Source organism: Salvelinus fontinalis, chromosome 21 (assembly GCF_029448725.1).
Source record: "Salvelinus fontinalis isolate EN_2023a chromosome 21, ASM2944872v1, whole genome shotgun sequence".
Lineage (NCBI taxonomy): Eukaryota > Metazoa > Chordata > Actinopteri > Salmoniformes > Salmonidae > Salvelinus > Salvelinus fontinalis.
This window is the reverse complement of record NC_074685.1, coordinates 44,373,457-44,398,153: the sequence shown is the minus strand read 5'-3', so window position 1 is coordinate 44,398,153 and position 24,697 is coordinate 44,373,457. Positions and strand designations below refer to the sequence as shown.

General features: G+C 45.0%; 1 protein-coding gene and 1 pseudogene across 2 annotated transcripts in view; one reads left to right on the top strand and one right to left on the bottom strand.

The window, feature by feature from the left end:
* The window catches only part of LOC129818987 (ras-related protein Rab-3C-like), a 71,595-nt gene extending 52,104 nt beyond the window's left edge, over nt 1-19,491 (bottom strand). The window contains exons 1-2 of one of the 2 annotated variants that reach the window (XM_055875409.1): nt 19,182-19,491; nt 17,685-17,894 (exon numbers count right to left, since the gene is read on the bottom strand). In XM_055875409.1, coding sequence (XP_055731384.1) covers nt 17,685-17,894; nt 19,182-19,190 — 219 coding nt within the window. In that variant the 5' untranslated portion in view covers nt 19,191-19,491. The remainder of the gene's footprint in view (nt 1-17,684; nt 17,895-19,181) is intronic. The other variant, XM_055875410.1, reaches the window with a different exon arrangement.
* Nucleotides 19,492-22,765: 3,274 nt separating this feature from the next.
* Nucleotides 22,766-24,337, top strand: LOC129818285 (ATP synthase subunit C lysine N-methyltransferase-like; annotated as a pseudogene).
* Nucleotides 24,338-24,697: the final 360 nt, after the last annotated feature.

Sequence of the window (24,697 nt, the reverse complement as noted above, 5' to 3'; positions counted from 1 at the left end):
TTTCTTGCACAATTCATGCATCTCCATTGGCCTCTCTCTCTTCCATCCTCTTTATTCCTCTTATAGCTCTTCAATCAGTAGCCTAGCCCATTGTTTGTCCCAGAAGTAGAACAATTGTTTGGTCACTTATTTTGCACTAAAATGAACTGGCGGGGAAGTTTGAATGGCGAGAGCTTCTCTGGTATGATGTGATCACATTGGCTGGTGGTAAAAATTCAATAAACAGGAATCCCCGTGCCCAATGTTTATGTTTACAATTAAATGTATTATGTCAGAATGCCCAATGTTAGATCATGAATTAAGTTTGAACACTGAATCCAATTGGATGATAGGATCAGGATCAAATCCTCTGATATCCTTAAGCTCATTAATGATAGAATGTTTATATTTGAAGATTGCCAAAAGGCCAGTCTCTTTGGCAATGAGAAGGAGTGGGATGTTAGCTAAAGAGACTGGTACCCAGACTACTCCATCTCCCTAACCCTTACGTAGAAGACAAAATAGCTCTAACAGTCTCATTTCATTTCCTGGAAGCCTGCTGGCTGGCTACAGTAGGGCCACGTCCCAAATGGCACCCATTTCCCAATATTGCAGTACTTCTGATCAGGTCCTATAGGGCTCTGGTCAGAAGTAGTGCACTATGTAGGGTATAGCGTGCCATTTGGAACATACATTAGGTTGGAGCTACCAGCCTAGCACAGTAGTCATTAAGGTGATGAAGGCTGCATTAGTTAATGCATTGCCTCCAGGCAGCTACCCCCCAGAGGGGAAGTCACCATCAGTACAGAGTACAGACACAATCACTAAAGATTCATGTTGTCTGGCCCCAGTCCAAGAGGTCTCTGTTGATTCCAGCAGTCTCTCTCTCTACAATGGAATTTAGCAGACACTTTCATCCAGAGCAATTTACAGTCATGCGTGAATACATTTTACGTAAGGGGGGTCCCAGGAATCAAACCCACTATCCTGGCGTTACAAGCGCCATGCTCTACCAATTGAGCTACAGACTCTTCATTCTCCTCTCTGTGTGTCTCTCTCTCTCACACGTTCTCTCTTTATCTCTCTCCCTCCCTCTCTTTGTTTTCAACCCCCGCATCCTTTCACCAGGCAGACCCATAAATTCAGACCCCCGACAACACACAGTGACCTGTTATTAGCTAGATGGACGGATGCTTCTAGAAGGAAACACAGATTCATAGACAGGTGGACGGGCTGAAGGATGAATGGATGGATACTGGAGGTTGTCTGTGCCTAGGGAGGGAGGAATCTAATGTTCATGAGTAGAACATGCTGAGAAAAGAAGAGAGAATTGGGAAATATAGCCTGGGTTCCAGTTTTAGTTTTCTGTAGAGAATGAGGAGGCAGAGCAAATCTCTCCGGCGGGCAGCCGGGGCACTGAGAATAAGCTCGGTAGACAGATGTTTGTTTCAGGATGTCAGCATTGACTGATTGAGACATCCAGTTGAAATATGCTAGGAATGCCACGCCCTATTAACGCAGAACCTTTTTCCAAGCCATAACAAAACTTCAGATACATTGCGGAAATGTGTGCTTGGATTCATTTGATAAATAGTGTTAACTGTGTGAGACTACATGATAGCTAGCTTCCAATAACAGAATTTAAAATATGCTTCTTTAAATCAAGTTAATGGCCGTTAATTTAACATTATCCTGGCAACCAGTTTTGATAGAATAGCTATTTACATCTTGTATCAGAATGGTAGATCAGTGCAATCATGTTCGATAAAGGCTACCTCCACAAAACCACAATGTCTGGAGTTAGATATCTGCCGAAGGGTTGAACGCACGTAGCGTGAGAATCGTAAATAAGCCCAGGCCTAAAAGATGAATTGCAAAGGTTAAATCAGCATGTCAATGTAAAAATGGACAGATATCTAACTCCACAACAAATCCAGATTCCCTTAGTTACTAACAAACCCCAACTACCTTAGTTTCAAACAAACCCCTGATTCCCTTAGTTACTAACAAACTGACTTATTTAGTTACTAACAAACCAATGATTCCCTTAGTTACTAACAAACCTCCAATTCCCTCAGCTCCTAATTAACCCCTGATTCCCTTAGTTACTAACAAACCCCTGATTCCCTTAGTTACTGCACTGAGCAATGGACATGCTTCACGCACAGGTTCAAGACTCTCAAATATTATATGACATTCATTGAAATTGATAGATGTACAACAACTTGTGTCTTTAATTTAAATTGATAATGTACAACAACTCGTGTCTTTCATTGAAATTGATAATGTACAACAACTCGTGTCTGTCAAGTTGAGTGCTGCCTTACTGTATTGCATGACTAAGCTTAGGCTGTAACAAACATTTCTGTGTGATTTTGACTATGAAAATGTTGCACAGAATAATGACACCAAAGCCTCCAAACACGGGTAAGTGATGCATACTGCTTGCTACTGAAGTGTGTGGCTTTTCATGGTGATAAGGACAACGCTTACAGACAGTGTGACAAGGCCTTTTCAGAAGAGCACTGCTGAAATGTCCTTGAATGAAATAAGGGATAAAAAATGAGCAGAAAAGATACTCAGCTCTTTCTCTATCCTCCCCCACCTCTCTCTCTCTCTCCAACTCTCCATTGCTCTGCCTCTCTACCTCTTCCTCTCTCTCCACCCCCATCTCTTTCTCTCTGCGTTTTCTCCCAACAGGCTTGGAGGTAGGACAAGGAGGTTATATATAGCTCAAGATGAATAGGCATGCCCCACTCTACAGTTTACACAGCCCCAGAATGGAGCAGTGAAGAGCTGTGAATGAATCTGTGTACAAAACGCCTCTCTCTTTGAAGCTAATGAAAGTCTTTGGTTGTCCGATACCACACAAGAGGCAACAGAAACAAGGTGACAATAGTTCACCCAGAAGTGTCACTGACTGCCTTGGACGGGTCATGATGAGAGCTCTGTTAACGGCTGAGTTGATTAATACACTATATATACAAAAGTATGTGGACACCCCTTCAAATTAGTGTATTATATTATTTCAGCCACACCCGTTGCTGACAGGTGTATAAAATCAAACACATAGCCAGCAATCTCCATAGAAAAACATTGGCAGTAGAATGGCCTTACTGAAGATCTCAGTGACTTTCAACGTGGCCCCGTCATAGGATGCCACCTTTCCAACAAGTCAGTTCGTCAAATTTCTGCCCTGCTAGAGCTGCCCCGGCTAACTACAAGTACTGTTATTGTGAAGTGGAAACATCTAGGGGCAATAACGGCTCAGCCGCGAAGTGGTAGGCCACACAAGTTCACAGAGCGGGACCGCTGAGTGCTGAAGCTCCTCTGGAGGCAACGTCAGCACAAGAACTGTTCGTCAGGAGCTTCATGAAATGGGTTTCCAGCTGCACACAAGCCAAAGATCACCATGTGCAATTCCAAGCGTCGGCTTGAGTGGTGTAAAGCTTGCCACCATTGGACTCTGGAGCAGTGGAATTGCGTTCTCTGGAGTAATGAATCACGCTTCATCATCTGGCAGTCCGACGGACGAATCTGGGTTTGTCGGATGCCAGGAGAACGCTACCTGCCCCAATGCATAGTGCCAACTGTAATATTTGGTGGAGGAGGACTAATGGTCTGGGGATGTTTTTCCATGGTTCGGGCCAGGCCCCTTAGTTTCAGTGAAGGGACATCTTAACGTTACAGCATACAATGACATTCTAGATGAGGCCCTTTCCTGTTTCAGCATGACAATGTCCCTATGCACAAAGCGAGGTCCATACAGAAATAGTTTGTTGAGATCAGTTTGGAAGAACTTGACTGGCCTGCACAGAGCCCTGACCTCAGCTCCATCAAAAACCTTTGGGATGAATTGGAACGCTGACTGCGAGCCAGGCCAAACATCAGTGCCCAACTTCACTAATGCTCTTGTGGCTGAATGGAAGCAAGTCCCCGCAGCAATGTTCCAACATCTAATGGAAAGCCTTCTCAGAAGAGTGGAGGCTGTTATAGCAGCAAAGGCAGGTATGTTAATGCCCATGAAATTGGAATGAGCTTTTCGATGAGCAGGTGTCCACATACTTTTGGTCATGTAGTGTATGTTATGAATGTGCTGCTAGATTTACTGTAAGTCAGTTTAATGCTTCCCATTTATGAAGTGAACGGCAGCCATTTCCTTCACTTGTCTATACAGAATGAAGGGATTTGAGAAGTAAACGGAAAGTGGAATATCTAGTTGAAATGATTTAAGAGGAAATCAGGAAGAGAATGCACCTAGTACTACTATAACAGTTGATACTCTTTGGAATCATGACAGTAGATACTTTTTGGAATCAATCCCTGTTTGTTCAAATGCTACAGTGCATAATACGCTCCCAGAAAGATCTAACCAAAGTTTCTTGCTGCGTTTTCATCTGCAATAGCCTGCATCACACAGTGGCATCTTTGAAAGGCTTAGGACCCCCTACTTTTCCAGTTAAATTATTATCCCACACGGCTGCTTATTCAAAGGCACAGTATGCACGTCCCAAATGGCACCCTGTTCCCTATGTAGCGCACTACTTTTGACAAGGGCCCATAGGTAATAGGGTGATATTTGGGTTGCGGTCACAATGAATCTCTACCGTATGGCATTATCTCATCCACTGAATCACTACTGCAGCATAACCCAAGGGTTAGGGTTAACATCTGACAGACTAAAAAAGCTTTAGGAGTTTGACCAGACAACTGCATTAATTATCACCGCTCATGTTTAGTCAAGCTAATGAGCTAAAAATAGGACAAGTATTTCCATTTGAATTACAAGTCAATTAATATGTAAGGGATAATCAACAAGAGGCTATGGGTTCTGTGGAAGATAATAAATAACGTGGAAGGTGTGTTCCACGGAGTTGCATTATTTTACGCATTGAGCCACGAGTTGATTATCCCTTTTATACCATGGCTATAAATGTGTTCAACATCCACTAAAGCAGTTAGCAAGTTTACTAGATAGACAGTAGTTGCCTCGGTAACCAAACAAACAGACTTGCTAGTTTAGTTAACCAAACCATCAGTCCTAGTTTGCTATTATGAAAATCTAATTCAAAAGCAGCTTTCAAAAAGCAGCTCAAACATAGAACATGCAAGAACGAACTATAGCCATTGAATTCTACCGTGCGTTACAGGGAAATAATGCATGCTCTAGAATGCCCTTCAAGCCAATCAGAAATGAGTATTCAACAATGCCATGGTAGAAGAACACATTGTTCATTAGAATGATTTGTACCCATTTTTCTTCAGATTTAAAGTTTTTTTTAAATGTTTTTGCATAAGAGCGAAGAAGGAAGATGAACTAGTTTTAATGCGGGATTGAAGTGTTCACAAAAAGACAAAGAGAGTTTGGAGATGCGATTCAACACTGACTAGTCTGACGTAAATTGGTTGTCAAAACATATCCAGGGAGATAGGCAGGCGCACACATGCACACACACACACACCTCGTCAGAGGAACAAAAGACGCCTTCCGGAAACAAGCCAGCTGTTCTTCAGAAAAGCGAGACGGTTAAATGTCGGCGTCTAACGATGAGAGATGTGAGGATAATAAAGACAGCGGTCGCGTCTGAAATGGGACCCTATTCCCTATATAGTGCACTACCTTTGACCAGGGCTCATAGGGAATAGGGTGCCATTTGAGACGCAGCCACAGGAAGCTGATGGCTGCCTTTTTTGGTTACTACATGATTCCATATGTGTTATTTCATAGTTTTGATGTCTTCACTACTATTCTACAATGTAGAAAATTGTCAAAATAAAGATAAACCCTGGAATGAGTAGCTGTGTCCAAACTTTTGATTCATACTGTATATATACACACACTACCATTCAAAAGTTTGGGGTCACTTAGAAATGTCCTTGTTTTTAAAGAAAATCTAATTTTTTGTCCATTAAAATAACATCAAATTGATCAGAAATACAATGGAGACATTGTTAATGTTGTAAATGACTATTGTAGCTGGAAACGGATGATTTTTTAATGGAATATCTACATGGGCCCATTATCAGCAACCATCACTCCTATGTTCCAATGGCACGTTGTATTAGCTAATCCAAGTTTATCATTTTAAAAGGCTAATTGATCATTAGAAAACCATTTTGCAATTATGTTAGCACAGCTGAAAACTTTTGTCCTGATTAAAGATGGCCAGTTTTATTGCTTCTTTAGACTAGTTGAGTATCTGGAGCATCAGCATTTGTGGGTTCGATTACAGGCTCAAAATGGCCAGAAACAAAGACATTTCTTCTGAAACTCGTCAGTCAATTTTTGTTCTGAGAAATGAAGGCAATTCCATGCAAGAAATTGGCATGAAACTGAAGATCTGGTACAACGCTGTGCCCTTCACAGAACAGCGCAAACTGGCTCTAACCAGAACAGAAAGAGGAGTGGGAGGCCCCAGTGCACAACTAAGCAAGAGGACAAGTACATTAGAGCGTCTAGTTTGAGAAACATATTTTTTTTTCCGCAAACATCCTTTCCGAATTTACAAGTAATCCTCTCAGTAATCATCTAGTTTTTCAAAAGTATCTGTAATCTGATTACAATATTTTTGCTGGTAACATAACGAATTACAAGTACCATTTTTTGTAATCCGTTACTCCCAAACCCTGACCAGCGGTGGATGAGGTCAAATTACCCGCCCCCCCCCAAACAGTGTAAACTGCTTTGAAGCCAATTGTCAAGTGCTGTATATACACTGTAATGGCAGTTCATAAATATTGTTTTCATAAAGCTTGATGGGGCTTACCAAGAAAAACCTCCAAAAGGACTAATTTGAGGCAGAGATGTGTACTCCACAAAAACCATTCAATTAATTTCTTATTTGCTCACTTTAATTCATTGTTCAGGATGAATACATGTAACTGACATTTTCGACATCAAGCTGATGTCTTCTTCAGACTGCCTTGATGGCTTGACTTTGTTTAGTTGGATCTAACCCTAATTTATAAATGGAATCTGATATTTTAAAGCTGTTCTCATTACTGCAGTATAGTCTCAGTAAAAGTGGAGACATTGCACTACAATTGTATCCAGCCTTTGTAGCTACTCCTTAACATGCTGACCAGACACGTCGCGTGCGCGAGCGTCGCAAAATAAATGTAGAAATCCATGTTATTCAATTATTGCACTAGAAGGAGGAGAGATGACTAGAAACGATTCGGTTGGCCGTTTTATGTGTGGATTAATTTGTCTGAGTAGAGGACCTTGTGCAGTTCAGGTAAAATAACTCAATGTTTATATCCCAGGACAAATTAGCTAGCAACAGCAAGCTAGCTAAATAGGACAAATTAGTAAGCAAGTGCAAGCTAACTAGCTAAATTGTCATACATGTTTAATGCTTTTCGACCTGTCCCCAAATTAATGTCATTGGTTCAGAGTTTGTTTTGATATTTTAACCTGCGTGTCGTGATCGCGTTTGGTGTGGGGGGACAAAATACATTTATGCCCGATGGCGCACGCGCGCAGCCGGTTTGGCTTCCGTGTAAGCCTCTCTAAGTTAGCCATGATTGAAGACAGCTGCAACGTAAATGAAAAATCGATACCAATAAAACTCCTCTTAAGACCGCAAAACTCGATTTCAAACATTTCAGATATCCGGCAAAGCTGTGTAGACCTCTGGTTACAGACAGCCAGGGCTGAGTGACCAAGCCTAGCACCCACTACCCGCTAGCTAACTGCTGCCACCGTTTCCCAAAATCAATCTTATGAGTCTGGTTGTATTGTATAACCCCTGTGCCACAGACCTTGGCCCCAGCTACCTCCTCTGTGCTAGCTAGCTCCAGACCTGTTTCCATGGTTTCAGTGTATGGCAGGGTCTGGTAGCACATTCAGGAGTGAGTGATATTCATTTGGACAGAGAGGGACTCAGATGAGACCAGGTCGAGGGAGGGTATGCTAATGACTCATGAAGGTGACGGAGTCCTTTGGATTTACTGTAAATTGTTTATGTGTTTCAGGTTTTGTATCACATAGATTAAAATATAATTTCACATGCTGCCATTGACTGTTGTTATGTAAAATGACTGTATTGATACAATATTACACTTGCTTTGTGGTCACTGGTAAATATTAGAAGCAAAATCCTCCATGCAACAAAGACTTACTCTCTCTAACCATGGCTGAAATCCAGTGGTGGAAAAAGTACTCAACTGTCATACTTGAGTAAAAGGAAATATACCTTAATAGAAAATGGCTCAAGTAAAAGTCAGCCAGTAAAATACCACTTGAGTAAAAGTCTCAAATTATTTGGTTTTAAATATATTTAAGTATCAAAGTACAAATCATTTCGACTTCCTTATATTAAGCAAACCAGACGGCACAATTGTTTGTTTTTTATTTAATTTACGGATAGCCAAGGGCACACTCCAATGTTCAGACATCATTTACAAAAGAAGCATTTGCTTTTAGTGAGTCCGCCAGATCAGGGGCAGTAGGGATGACCAGGGATGTTCTCTTGATAGGCGTTTGAATTGGACCAATATCCTGTGAAAATGTAACGAGTTCTTTTGAGTGTCTGAGAAAATGTATGGAGTAGAAAGTGCATTATTTTCTTTATGAATGTAGTGAAGTAAAAGTAGCCAAAAAATATAAATAGTAAAAGGAAAGTACAGATACTCCCAAAAACTACTTTAGTACTTTAAAGTATTTTACACCACTGCTGAAATCATACTGTCTCATCCTATGCTTGAAGCATTAAAATAATTTTGATAAATATTGGGGGTTTTCTCTACTAATGTCACGTTCCTGACCTGTTTTCCTTTGTTTTGTATTCATTTTAGTTGGTCAGGGCGTGAGTTGGGTGGGTTTGTCTATGTTTGTATTTCTATGTGGGGTTTTGTGTTCGGCCTGGTATGATTCTCAATTAGAGACAGGTGTGTATTGTTTGTCTCTAATTGAGAGTCATACAAAGGCAGCCAGGGTTTCACTGGTGTTTTGTGGGTGTTTGTTCCTGTGTCCTCACAGGACAGTTGAAGGTTAGTCACGTTTGTTGTTTTGTAGTTTGTAGTGTCTTGTTTGCTGTTTTTTCATTAAAAGATGGCTTATTTCCCTCAATCCGCATCTTGGTCCTATCCATGTTCCTCCTCGTCTAAGGGGGAGAACAACATTGACTGCCTTTACAGAAACACCCACCACAACAGGACCAAGCGGATTGAGGAGAGAGAGAAAGAACTAAGGCACTGGACACAGGAGGAATGGTCTTGGGAGATCATGGACGGAAAGGGACCCTGGGGAAGGGTTGGAGAGAATCGCCGCTCTCGGGAGGTGAAGAAGGCAGCCACAGCCCAGGAGCGGTGGATTGAGGAGGCAGCACGTATGAGAGGCTGGAAGCCCGAGAGGCTCACCCAAGAATTTCTTGGGGGGGGGCTAAAGGGGAGTGTGGCGAAGCCGGGTTGGATACCTGAGCCAACTCCCCGGGCTTGCCGTGGAGTAAGAGGGCGTCGTACTGGTCAGACACCGTGTTATGCGGTAAAGCGCACGGTGTCCCCAGTACGCGTGCTTAGCCCAGTGCGGGCTATTCCACCTTGCCGCACTGGGAGGGCTAGGTTGGGCATCGAGCCGAGTGCCATGAAGCCGGCCCAACGTATCTGGTCTCCAGTACGTCTCCTCGGGCCGGTGTACATGGCACCAGCCTTACAGGTGGTGTCCCCGGTTCGCCTGCATAGCCCAGTGCGGGCTATTCCACCTCGCCGCACTGGCAGGGCTACGGGGTCCATTCAACCTGGTAAGGTTGGGGAGGCTCGGTGCTCAAGAGCACGTGTCCTCCTTCACGGTCCGGTATATCCGGCGCCACCTTCCCACCCCAGCTCAGTACCACCAGTGCCTACACCACGCACCAGGCTTCCAGTGCATCTCCAGAGCCCTGTTCCTCTTCCACGTACTCTCCCTATGGTGCGTGTCTCCAGCCCGGTGCCTCCAGTTCCGGTACCACGCACCAGGCCTAGAGTGCGCCACGAGAGTCCAGTGTGCCCTGTTCCTGTTCCCCGCACTCGCCCTGAGGTGCGTGCCCTCAGCCCGGTACCTCCAGTTCCGGTACCACGCACCAGGCCTATAGTGCGTCTCAGCCGGCCAGAGTCTGCCGTCTGCCCAGCGGTGCCTGAACGGCCCGTCTGCCCAGCTCTGTCTGAGCCATCTGTCTGCCCAGCGCCGTCTGAGCCATCTGTCTGCCCAGCGCCGTCTGAGCCATCTGTCTGCCCAGCGCCGTCTGAGCCATCTGTCTGCCCAGCGCCGTCTGAGCCATCTGTCTGCCCAGCGCCGTCTGAGCCATCTGTCTGCCCAGCGCCGTCTGAGCCATCTGTCTGCCCAGCGCCGTCTGAGCCATCTGTCTGCCCAGCGCCGTCTGAGCCATCTGTCTGCCCAGCGCCGTCTGAGCCATCTGTCTGCCCAGCGCCGTCTGAGCCATCTGTCTGCCCAGCGCCGTCTGAGCCATCTGTCTGCCCAGCGCCATCTGAGTCATCCGTCTGCCACGAGCCATTAGAGCCGCCCGTCTGTCCCGAGCCAGTAGAGCCGTCCGTCAGTCAGGAGCCGCCAGAGCCGTCCGTCAGTCAGGAGCCGCCAGAGCCGTCCGTCAGTCAGGAGCCGCCAGAGACGCCCGCCAGTCAGGAGCCGCCAGAGACGCCCGCCAGTCAGGAGCCGCCAGAGACGCCCGCCAGTCAGGAGCCGCCAGAGACGCCCGCCAGTCAGGAGCCGCCAGAGACGCCCGCCAGTCAGGAGCCGCCAGAGACGCCCGCCAGTCAGGAGCCGCCAGAGACGCCCGCCAGTCAGGAGCCGCCAGAGACGCCCGCCAGTCAGGAGCCGCCAGAGACGCCCGCCAGTCCGGAGCTGCCCGCCAGTCCGGAGCTGCCCGCCAGTCCGGAGCTGCCCTACAGTCCGGAGCTGCCCTACAGTCCGGAGCTGCCGTACAGTCCGGAGCTGCCCTACAGTCCGGAGCTGCCCTACAGTCCGGAGCTGCCCTACAGTCCGGAGCTGCCACTCAGCCCGGACCTGCCGGAGTCCCTCAGCCAGGACCTGCCGGAGTCCCTCAGCCAGGACCTGCCGCCCCTTATCCCGGTGCTGCCCCTTATCCCGGTGCTGCCCCTTGTCCCGGTGCTGCCCCTTGTCCCGGTGCTGCCCCTTGTCCCGGTGCTGCCCCTTGTCCCGGTGCTGCCCCTTGTCCCGGTGCTGCCCCTTGTCCCGGTGCTGCCCCTTGTCCCGGTGCTGCCCCTTGTCCCGGTGCTGCCCCTTATCCCGGTGTTGCCCCTTGTCCCGGTGCTGCCCCTTGTCCCGGTGCTGCCCCTTGTCCCGGTGCTGCCCCTTATCCCGGTGCTGCCCCTTATCCCGGTGCTGCCCCTTCATTTAGGTGGGGTTAGTGGGAGGGTGGTCATTGGGAGGGGGATAAAGAAGCGGGGATTGATTATGGTGGGGTGGGGGCCTCGTCCACCGCCAGAGCCGCCACCGTGGACAGACGCCCACCCAGACCCTCCCCTAGACTTTGTGCTGGTGCGCCCGGAGTTCGCACCTTAAGGGGGGGGTTCTGTCACGTTCCTGACCTGTTTTCCTTTGTTTTGTATTCATTTTAGTTGGTCAGGGCGTGAGTTGGGTGGGTTTGTCTATGTTTGTATTTCTATGTGGGGTTTTGTGTTCGGCCTGGTATGATTCTCAATTAGAGACAGGTGTGTATTGTTTGTCTCTAATTGAGAGTCATACAAAGGCAGCCAGGGTTTCACTGGTGTTTTGTGGGTGTTTGTTCCTGTGTCCTCACAGGACAGTTGAAGGTTAGTCACGTTTGTTGTTTTGTAGTTTGTAGTGTCTTGTTTGCTGTTTTTTCATTAAAAGATGGCTTATTTCCCTCAATCCGCATCTTGGTCCTATCCATGTTCCTCCTCGTCTAAGGGGGAGAACAACATTGACTGCCTTTACAACTAAGAACAGTTGTCTGTAATGCACAATCGACATGATGATTAATACATGGCCTAATTCTTCTCCATGTGTGGCCACCACCTGGTTCATGTAAAGCAGACATTTGGGGGCAGAATAGCTCAAACACCAGCAGCAGATTCTCTCTGCTAGGTTCTAAGGAGGCAGAATGCTTGTACAGTGTTAGAGAAGAGGACTGTAACTGAAATATGAGTCGATGATCAGAAGATTTAGTCAAATACCCACTGAGCACATGCATCAATTCAACGTCTATTCCACATTGCTTCAACGTAACTTAATTGAAATTACCTGGAAACAACGTTGATTCAACCAGTGTGCCCCCACTGGGTCGGTTTCCGAACTAGATTGCAGTTTGATTTTGACAGTCTCTAGTATAGATGTAGGCCTAATATCTGTGAGTAGCAGACTAGTGGGGCTTCCAATGGATCAGACCAGTGGGGCTTCCAATGGATCAGACCAGTGGGGCTTCCAATGGATCAGACCAGTGGGGCTTCCAATGGATCAGACCAGTGGGGCTTCCAATGGATCAGACTAGTGGGGCTTCCAATGGATCAGACCAGTGGGGCTTCCAATGGATCAGACCAGTGGGGCTTCCAATGGATCAGACCAGTGGGGCTTCCAATGGATCAGACCAGTGGGGCTTCCAATGGATCAGACCAGTGGGGCTTCCAATGGATCAGACCAGTGGGGCTTCCAATGGATCAGACCAGTGGGGCTTCCAATGGATCAGACCAGTGGGGCTTCCAATAGATCATATCTTCAGGAAAGGGCTATAGATCATAGGGTCTTCAGCAAGCATACCATCCTCTCAAGTCAATTTGGTTTGGGTATAAAATCAACACAGTTCAAAATCATCCTGGCACAAATTAAAAACCATACGATTGGGCCATTATTTGTGTAGTGTAAGCTTTAGGTTGACTTTCCATTCCAGCTGAACTTAGTAGCCATTGACTCTGCAGCAGACAGTGAGCAGCCTAATGTGTTCAGTTGGTCAAAGTCATTAGTGCAGGTCTTATTTAAAACTCACAATTTGACCTGTATTCGCTTTGCTATCAAGAAAAGCATGACTAGACACTCGATCCTCCAGACAGTAATGTGGGCTAGGGTTAGTTAGGGTTAGCAAGAGTTAGTTAGGGTTAAGGTTAGTAAGGTTTTGTAAGGGTTAGGGTTAGGGTCAGTAAGGGATAGTTAGGTTAGTAAGGGTTAGAGTTAGTAAGGGTTAGTGTTAGGGTTAATCATGGATAGTTAGGGTTAGTAAGGGATAGTTAGGGTTTGGGTTAGTAAGGGATAGTAAGGATTCGGGTTTGTAAGGGTTATGGTTATGTAAGGGTTAGTAAGTGTTAGTTAGGTTTAGTAAGGGTTAGTAGGGGGTTGGGTTAGTAAGGGTTAGGGTAGTTAGGGTTAGTGTTAGTAAGGGTTAGTAAGGGTTAGTGTTTGTTAGGGTTAGTTAGGGTTAGTAAGGGTTTGGGTTGAGGTTACTTAGGGTTAGTAAGTGATCATGACTAGGGACCAGGCTGTATTCATAAAGCAGTGCTGATCTTGGATCAGATAGTCAGGTAGGAGTGCTGATCAGTCCATTCATTATGCTCAAAAAGGCACAACTGATTCTATATCAGCACTACTACTCAGAGACGCTTTGTGAATACTGTGAGACAAGAGCCGTTTTAGATGAGGATGCAAAAAAAATGTATGAGCATGGCCTTATTTCTATTACAGCGTATTGGATGACTGTCATTCATATTCCATTCACCCAGCTCAGTGTAACATAGGTTTAGTAATGAAGGCTGAGGTGGCTGAGGTGCAGCACCTCAGCCTTCCACTGCAAACGCACCGGGCCCCCCTTCAGCAGTGAGGTAATGGGAGCCGCTACCTGGCCAAAACCCCGGATAAACCTCCGGTAGTAATTGGCGAACCCTAAAAAACGCTGCACCTCCTTTACCGTGGTCAATTACGCACGGCTGAAATGCGGTCACTCTCCATCTCCACCCGAGGTGGAAATGCTGTACCCTAGGAAGGAGACGGACTGCTGGAAGAACAGGCATTTCTCAGCCTTGACATGCTCCAACAGTCGACCAAGCAACCTAAGCACCAAGGACACATGCTCGGTGCGTGCAGCAGAGTATATCAGAATGTCATCGATATAAACCACTACACCCTGCCCGTGCAGGTCCCTGAAAATCTCATCCACAAAGGCTTGGAAGACTGACGGAGAATTCATCAACCCGTACGGCATGACGAGGTACTCATAATGTCCTGAGGTGGTACTGAACGCTGTCTTCCACTCGTCTCCCTCCCGGATACACACCAGGTTGTAAGCGCTCCTGAGATCTAGTTTAGTGAAGAAGCGCGCCCCATGCATTGACTCAATCGCTGTGGCTATGAGAGGTAGCGGGTAACTGTACTTCACAGTGATCTGGTTAAGGTATCGATAGTCAATACACGGGCGCAGACCTCCCTCCTTCACAAAAAATAAACGAGGAGGCAGGTGAAGTGGAGGACCGAATGTACCCCTGATGCAGAGATTCGGAGACGTATGTCTCCATAGCCGCCGTCTCCGCCTGTGACAGGGGATACACGTGACTCCTGGGAAGTGTGGCGTCTACCTGGTGGTTTATCGCACAATCCCCCCGACGATGGGGTGGTAACTGAGTCGCCTTCTTCTTGGAGAAGGCGAGAGCCAAATCGGAATAGTCGAGGAGAATGCGCACGGTGGAGACCTGGTCTGGACTGGTCTTCCACCATAGTAGCACCAACGGAAACCCCTAAACACCTCCCCGAGCACTCTCGCGACCACCCTGTGAGAGCCCTCCGTTGCCATGAAACAGTGGGGTCATGACAGGCTAACCAGGGTAGGCATAGCACCACGGGAAATGCAGGAGAGTCAATGAGGAAGAGACTGAATCTCTTCTTGTGACCCCCCTGCGTCACCATGCCCAGGAGAGCAGTGGCCTCCCATAATAACCCTGACCCTATTGGTCGGCTGTCTAAGGCGTGAACTGGGAAGGGCTTAGCCACTGGAACAATGGGGATCGCTAAACTATGGGCAAATGATCTGTCTATGAAATTCCCAGCAGTGCCTGAATCGACGAGCGCCTTATGCTGGGAATGCGGGGAAAACTCAGGAAAGTTAACTTGCAAAAACAGGTGGGCAACAGAGGGCCCTGGATGAGAATGGCATCACCCCAGGTGAGCCTGCACCAGAGTGCCCTGCCTGCTGCCTCGACCCCCAGAGGAACCAATCCGACACCGACCGGCAGTGTGCCCTCTGTGGCCACAGATGGTGCACATGAAGGTCTCTCCTCCGGCCTCCCTGAGTGCAGCACCTACCAGCTCCATAGGCACCGGCGCGGTGGTGCTGGAAGAACCGACAAAGCTGCTTCTGAATGGCCGCGGGTGGCCAGCAGGTTATCCAGCCGGATGGACAGGTCCACCAGCTGATCAAACGTGAGGGTGGTGTCCATGCAGGCCAACTCCCGACAGACATCCTCGCGCAGGCTGCAGCGATAGTGGTCGATCAGGGCCCTGTCGTTCCATCCCGCTCCGGCGGCCAGGGTGCGAAAGTCCAAGGCGAACTCCTGGGCACTCATCGTCCCCTGCCTCAGGTGGAAAAGACGTTCACCCGCCGCTCTACCCTCGGGCAGGTGGTCCAAGACCGCCCGGAAGCAGCGGGTGAACTCCTCAAAGTGGTCCAGCGCCGCATCTCCTTCTACCCATACGACGTTGGCCCACTCCAGGGCTTTCCCCGAGAGGCACGAGATGAGGGCGGACACCCTCTCCCGTCCCGAAGGAGCCGTGTAGAAGGTCACCAGATACAGTTCCAGCTGCAACAGGAACCCCTGGCAACGTGCCGCCGTCCCATCAAACTCCCCGGGAAAGGCGAGACTAATCCCTCTGGGACCGGGTACAGGAGAGGCGAGTAGTGGCGACCCCTGTTTTGCTGGGGAGGGCGCTGGAGGAACTCCCTGTCTCTCCCAGCGGTCCATTGTCTGGGCGACGCGGTCCATGACGGCGCCGAGATGGTGGAGCATCGCCGTGTGCTCCCGGACGCGCTCCTCGACCCCTACAACAGGGGTACTTGCTCCTGCTGATTCCATAAGTGGTGTGGAAATCTGTCACGATGTGCACAACTGGTTGAAGGTAAGTCAGGTGCGGGAGAGCAGAGATGGGTGATAACAGGCGCACTTTATTCATGCCCAAGGAAAACAGCGATAACGGCCAAAGTACAAAAACAGTACAATAAACAAAACACACGGGTCAAACCATATCCGGCGCAAACCAGCCTGATGCGAACCACACTTAAAAAACAAACAATTCCACACACAGACATGAGGGTAATATACATTTAGTCAGATGAGGGAATGTGAACCAAGTGTGCGGAAAATCAAGACAAAACAAATGGAAAATGAAAAGTCGATGGCTAGAAGACCGGTGACGTCGACCGCCGAACATCGCCCGAACAAGGAGAGGGACCGACTTCGGCGGAAGTCGTGACACCTTCATTGCAAATCAGTTTGTTTTATTCAATTATTTGGTGATGTGAATAGATTCAGGATAGTTTACTCTAGAAATGTATAACTTATTTTTTTTATGTTTCAATGTTTTATTTTTATGAAATTCACTCTAGAGTGAATAGAGACAAGCCTAAAACTACTGCGCATGACACAATCTTTATTCCATACATCCCTATACAACCCCTTAAAATGCTTCAAACACACAATAGCTTTCCAGATAAGCATGAGTAAAATATTACAGATGGAAATAACATTCCTTTGATCTCTGGTGTTACCATCTTGGAAAACGATTAGTCATCATGTCAGCATCCTGTAGATAGAGGGATTTGTCCCCTTGAAGACGTTCGAGCCAGAGACTCATCTATCCATCCTTGTCTACCTTTTATTCACCCTCTTTCAAAGGAAGTGACAGCTTCATTTCAGACACTTGTAAAGCAAATGTCCTTCATTAACACCATCAAGCAGGGTTAGACCTCACTTGATTGGAGAAATAGACAAGAACATACTGGGCTGCCATTATAATTTCATATCCTTCAGACATTTTTGCTATACGAGGCACATTTTTTTTTAAATCATGAATTTGTGACTATACAATTATTAAGTGCCAAAAAATGAATTGGTCAGACCTGGGCCTCACAAACGACACCTAGAGATAATAAAGTCCTTCCTGAAGTCTTTTGAAACTGCTGTCACTAACCTCACAAACCCCAGATAGTTTCGCCAGTACCCCAGTGCTGTAGGTTTAATACTATAGCTACTGTGCAGAGAACAAAATACATATTCAGACTTCCTGTCTTCAAAGCATTTTAAATGTAATATTGCACTAAATGAACTCTTGTGAACATGACAGAGTGACCAACCGGGGCTCAAACCTGGGTCTCCTTCGTACGACAAGACTGCATCAGTCCAGCAGCCAACTGAACTAATTCCTAGGACATGGTATATACAGCTGATTCAAATAATCAACTCAACATTAAGCTTTGACTATTTGAATCAGCTGTGTAGTGCTAGGGCAAAAAACTAAATATGCACCCCTTGAGGGCACCAGGACTGAGTTTGGGAACACTGGACTAGGCATTAGCTTAGGAGCCAACAATAGGAGTCTTTAGGTCCCCTGCAAGGTTTCTTATCACACAGACACAGTTCTGAACTACCTCCTTTACAACAGCAAAGAGTAAGCATACTGTAACATTGGACAGTAGGAAACACTCTTCGAGTGAGGAGAGTAATCATGCCACAAAAACACACTTCAGACTCACCCATATCTGTAGTTTGATCCGCTTGTCGTTCTTGTAGACTGTTTTCACTTTGAAATCTATGCCCACAGTGCTGACGAAAGCAGAGGTGAAGGAATCATCGGCATAGCGGAAGAGAAAGGAAGTTTTTCCTACACTGCTGTTGCCGATGATAAGCAGTTTGAACATATAATCAAAGTTCTGGTCCGAGCCCTCTTGCTGTGTTGCAGCCATCTGCAAGAACAAGACGGTTCAAATTCAAAAGCAATTGGTGTTCAGCAATTGGGGTTTCAGAGTTCGCTAGACCTGAACATTAGGTATGCGTCCCAAATGGCACCCTATTCTCTAGTGCAATACTTTGGACAGAACCCTGTGACCACTATTTCATCAGCATCCGCATCCCTTTTAAATGTTCAATCTATGGAGGTGTTAAAGAAATGATAAGAGCAGTGTAGCAGGGCTGTTCAGATCCAATAACTCCACCATGAGACATACACAGACCCAGGCAAGCCTCTACCTGGCTCAAGGGAGGGATACATTTTCATTCACACATTGGGAAAAGGGGTACCATATGCCTTTCGGCTATTTCCTTTATTAATCAAGCTCTGACTTTAAGACTTCTTTACAGGAATCATTACTAGATTATTTTATAATCTAGTATTTTACAATCTAATCTAGTTTCACTCAATTCATTCTAATCAACCTAATAATTATGACACACCCCTCACTATTGTCATTGGTTGCACTAATTGCACTGTTTGTCTACATAACCTGGTTCAAGTATTCATGACATGACCCTGAAGAAGGCACAGTGATGCTGAAACATTGGTGTTTTACCCAATAAATTAGTGGGAGTTTATATATATGCGAGAGAGAAGCTCTCTTTAATAAAACATTTGTATAGCTTACAAAATGATTATGCAAAATGAATACAGAAGGTTAATACAGTTAACTGCACACCATTCAAAGTTCCACAACAAAATATATTACACTTTCATTTACATTTGATGGTGTATTATTTCTGTCTAGCCTAGCTATAAAAGCTTATAAATAAGAAATGTTAATCATTTAACACCAATTGTATCTAACATCAATTAGATCTAATGTGGGTTAATTTGGTCCAGCTCACATAGGCTAATAAAATGATGTGCCTAAGATATTTACTAAATTCAAGCGAACAACTAACGTTACAGTTCATCGCTGGCTATTAATTCAATCCATAGTAATGTAAAATAGGCTAATGTTTTTCCTACAACTACAGGGTAGAAAAGCACCCCCACCCCCATATTGACACCGTATGTTCTTCACCATCAGTTCGTTTTTGCATAAAAACATATTGTCCCTCTGCCTGTATACAGATACCATTTCATGCGTAGCTCTCTCCTTTTCAGGGCACAATTTTAGTAAGTGTGGCCAGATGCGCTTGATTACCATAATTGCCATACAGTTTTTACAAATAATTCACAGGCATATATGACTACAAATATGTCATGAGAAATAAAGGGCCAAAAAACATACAACTACCTGCATAGGTGCGTCCTGGAGCGTGCCACTAAATGACAAACAGATTTCCAAATGTGTTGTGTTCAATTCAGCGAGTGATACTCAGAGATGCTCCGCCTGTGCCTCCCTCTGGATTTAAGCAACGGAGCAGTCCCCTTTTTTCAAGACAGACGAGAGCGCGCAATGACACGCGACTACGCGCGTTCACAGTCGGTTAGGTCTATCTGGGATCCTTGGGACTTCCCGATCCTAAACCCTAACCCTAATCCCTACCCTTAGCCTAACCATAACCCTAATCCTTAACCATTTCACCAGGTCATATTCAATGGGTTAGGGATGTCCCGACTATACGGGATAGCAAGAACCGTTCACAATCACACAGCATGTTGAGCTGATGGGGAATGTAGTCTTTTACCAGTCATCAATGACGAAAAATACTTTGATTGGGTTAACTAGGCTCACCCAAACATCTTAACCTAATATAGCAGGCGTAAAAGAAAGGCTCACATCATAATCTGATTGGTTTTGGAGGTTGGCCCTTCTATGGTGATAGGGGATGTTCCTCTGTGATTACTACCGAATCCTGTTGATGATCTAACCTATGGAGAGAAAATGAAAGATTGGTTAGAAGTCAGTGATATATGGAAACTGGTTGACAATTACATTGGTAGAAGTTTTTATGCATTTTTACTGCTTTTCACAGATGGATCCAAGGACCCAGATAGTGGAGCACAGGAGCAGGTGTTTACATTCCTGAATTGTGGAGATGTGTAGAAGTGGAGATATGTAGAAGACTAACAGATGAACTGTCAGTATACTCAGTTGAACTGTTGGCGATAGTAGTTTGCCTTCAGTGGTTGGAGGGCGTACAACCTGTCAGAATTATAGCATGCTCAGATTCCCTGTCTGTGTTGAATAGTTTGTCATCTGGTAAATCTAATAGGAGTGACCTACTATTGGAGGCATTCATGTTATTGTGGAGAATCGAGAGACTGGGTGTAGTAGTGAGATTCTGCTGGGTCCCAGCCCATTTGGGTGTGGTAGGGAATTAAATTGTTGACCAGACCGCCAAAAGGGCTTTAAAATGAGATATAATTTATATTCATGCTCCACTGGGTAGAGGTGAGGCCAAATGTAAGATCAAAGCCATTTTGATAGATGTGTGGCAGAAGATATCAGACTCTGAGCCTAAGGGCCGGCATTTATATGCCCTTCAAAGAAAGGTAGGTGGACCAAGATTCAAAATTCAGATTAGGAAGGAGAGGTGGTGTTTGCTTGATTGCGTCTAGGACATTGTACATTGAAACCGTCATTACATCTGATTGGCAAGAAGGTGAATGGTTTGTGTCTTGAGTGTATTGTTGATGAAACTGTGATTTTGATTTTGCATGTGTCGTTATATTGTTGTAAGTATGTTCAAGGGAGGGAAAGATTGAAGTGTCGGATCATTGAGGTTGTAGGGGTGGGGGGTTGGGGGTTGGAAGGGAATTTGGGGATGGTCTTTTAGAAGTTATTAGTGCTCTTTTTTATTTTCCAGGTGTACTGATTTAGGTAGGAGGATTTAGAAGTGTAGAGCTAATGATGTAAACCGTGATTGACCACACACTCCAGCACCTTAAATGTTTGTTTGCTGACCACAATTATATCATAGAAGAAGAGGAAAGAAGAATTTGATTGGTGCAGAATTTGTCAATCTGGATTTGATGCTTGCCAGATGGGTTATATGCTGTGCTCTGTCTGGAAGTTTAGCAAAAATGACTAGATTATTACTATAATGTCACTGGTTAATAATGAAAATAGGAGTTTTAAATGGTAATATACGTGGAACATGACTGAATTTGTGAGCAGTGATCACGTTGTCGAGAGTAATGTAATTACATTTCCCTGTTATCTGCTATATCTTGGACGCTAGGTGGAAGGCACATCAGCACTAGTACACTACCAGTTATTGGACGATGACACTTAGAATGTTAATTTAGAATGTTACTGTGGCGACCTCTAGTGTTCATAGCAAAAGGAAAAGAAAGTCAAATGTGCAGACTAGAGCTGATATTCCACTAACTAGTGAGCCTATTAAGCAACTTCTCTTCCTCTTTCATTGCCCAGTGGATTTCCCTAACTGAATGAGTTTCATTCTATACTGAACAAAAATATAAACCCACCATGCAACAATTTCAAAGAATTACTGAGTTATAGTTTATAGGTAAATTAGTCAACTGAAATAAATGAATCTGTCCCTAAACTATGGATTTCACATGACTGGGAATACAGATATGCATCTGTTGGTCACAGATACCTTAAAAAAAAAGTCAGTATCTAGCAACCATTTGCTTCATGCGGTGCAGCATCTCCTTCACATAGAGTTGATCAGGCTGTTAATGGCCTGTGGAATGTTGTCCCACTCTTCTTCAGTTGGTGGACCTGGAACATTCTGTCCTACACGTTGATCCAGAGCTTCCTGAAAATGTTCAATGGGTGAAGTGTCTGGTGAGTATGCAGGCCATGGAAGAACTGGGACATTTTCAGCTTCCAGGAATTATGTACAGATCCTTGCGACATGGGGCTGTGCATTATCATGTCGAAACACCAGGTGATGGCGGTGGATGAATGGCACTACAATGGGCCTCAGGATCTCGTTACAGTATCTCTGTGCATTCAAATTGCCATTAATAAAATGCAATCGTGTTCGTTGTCCGTAGCTAATGCCTGCCGATACCATAGGAGAAATGCTCGCTAACAGAGGTGTAAACAAATTTGTGCACAAAATTTGAGAAAAACAAGATTTTTGTGCTTACGTTCCGTTTCTGGGCTCTTTTACATCAGATCATGAAACATGGGACCAACACTTTACATGTTACGTTTATATTTTTGTTCAGTGTAGTATGAATCCTGTATGTGGAAATGACACAGCAGATAGTCATGTAATTATAGTGAGAATATAACAGTGATATAGTTTGGGTCATGGTGTCAATTCTAAACTTTAGTTAGTACTGAAATACAGTGTTGGGGAGTAGTTCCTTCATGTAGTTCAACTAGTAATGAAACGACATGTTTGCAGTAGCTTGGTGGTCGTTGAACTCAATTCAAATCGTGTTCTTCGGTTAATTACTTTTTTTTGCGGTGAAGCTAACTACTGAACCTACACTACTTTTTAAATAAAATAAATACATTTTTGGTATCAGACTTTCTTAATTCTCACTTGAATTGTTTTGGGGGGGGGGGGGATGTTTAATAGGCTAAATTACACATTCTGTTAACATCTGACCCCAAAGTGAACTGTTCTTGCAATTTGTCATCTATAACATTTCAGATTTAGATATGATAATGTTTCACAAAGTATTGTGGATGTGGTGAAATACTTTGGTGAAGTAAACATTTTTCTTATTTGTCTTAAGGGTAGGTTTAGTGTAGCTTATCTTTTTCCAATGTGCAGTAACTGGTAGTTTGGTAAACTATGATTTCAGAGTCGCTTCCCCAACACTGCTGAAATAATACCTATGTTAGTTGTACCTAAACAGGTAAAACTCCAGACCCTACTTATTATCAAACACTGTGCACTCTTATATGGCCTCTCTGCATGGTCACAGCAGTGGGATGTCACCATGGAGGACTCCATCAAGGTCATGCTCCAGGAGCACAACACAAGACTCCTCTACAGTTACCAGAACAACAGCTCTGTTACCTTGTGGATGTCGGCCATCTTGACTGGGGCTGTGGGTCATGGTTGTGATGCCAGGCCTGAAAGTCCCCTTTAGGGTCAAGGTATTGTTAGTCATATTATACTTTTTTGAAATAAAACTTTTTGTATTTTGTGTGTTTTATTGAACAGAGGAGAGATGGTATGGAAGATGGACAGAGAGTGTCCTCACAAAGGCAGTGAGCTGGATTCAAATCCACATTAACACCGGCAGATCTGCATGCTGTAGACGGCGACACTAACTGATGGACCAACCAGGCCTTAGTCCAGTGATATTTTGAACCAGATGCTCAGACAGATATTGACTAGCTCATACAACTACAAACATACTGTACAAAGGAGTTCTCTCGCACGAAAACCTGTCTCCAAACCTGTTGTCTTCAAGATTGGAAAATATGAACGAAACAAACAAAGTCTATTCATTCACTTAGGCCAAAGGACGGGGACATTCACTCAGTTATGTACAATAGTATTTTGAGCATTGATATAAAAGAACAATATAACTATTATCTGTCACCACATGACTAGTTGTGAAGTGAATGTAATTTTATACTCACTGCAATGAATGAGACAAGTCTGCACAACAACCGGCAGTTGGGTTCCAATGCACTGGGTTTGAGATCAACTCAATGCTGCAGACCTACCCACGAGATAGAGCCTGGTGGAGGGGAAAAACATATACTAAGGCCAATTTTGTCAGCAAGGATTTCTGGAAGGTACAGTACGAATTCCATGTTTATTGATTTATTTGATTAAGTTTATTAGTCAGGGGGTAAGGTACGTGTCCAATAAAAACAAATATAAATGACAGAAACATCTGTGTCGATTGAGAACATGCTTCTTATTTATTTTAATTTCCAGTATGTGCAGTAAGTCACTGGAACAGTATGCAAAACATTTTCATTTTATCATAACCTCTTTTACAGTCACAACAATGACACACAGTATAGGAAATTATTAACAGATTCTCTACCAGTAATCATGACCAATATCGTCAGAGATGTAAAGAAAAAGTTCCACTGCTGTTGTTCGAGAAGCGATGCTTCATTTGCTTCTATGCTATGTTCTTTTCTTGTCTTTTGCAGACAGATCTATCACGATACAACAACGTGACTGTATTTATGGCACCCGCAGTGGTAAGTTTCACTTTTTTTTAAAGCCTGGTGGACCACAAGACTCAAACCTGTTCAACCCTGTTCATTGAAGTAAAGTCTTACTTTTGGGCCGGTATTACCTCTCAACCCACGTAGCACAGTATCTAATTCCCTTTCTTCATATCTGTGCCATTGCTGTCTGACAGATGGAAGTTCCAGAGGAGAAGCTGCTGAAGGAGCTTTCTGAGGATGCCAGGGTGGTGGTGTGTCGCTTCCACTTCCCTCATTGGCCACACAACTGCTCCAAGGGGGCGGGGTTAGACCAGGTGTGGGCCGATGATGTCAGCACTGTCCGCAAGCCCTATCCTTCAGTGTCTCAATAGGTTACAGTCATATACATTTCATTCGGTTACATAAATACTTTTCCTTAGAGCAAATGGCAACATGCTCATTGCCCCTCTGCATGGTAAGCAATGGTGTGCAAGAAAACTTCTTAACATATGTTCCATGTCATTTCATTGGCCCCACATAATGGTTTGTACAATGTGCATGTTGAATTACAAAAGACCATGCTGGCTATTGCTGCCCCTCTAAATCTTCAATAGTACCTTATTAAATCTTAGCCACAGAATAGAAAGGCTGTTAGCAGAATGTAAAATAGAAGGGAATAAAATACATATGCTTGTTTACAGTGTTTACTATAACTTTGATGCACATTTACTTTGTTGGATATGCAGCAAGAC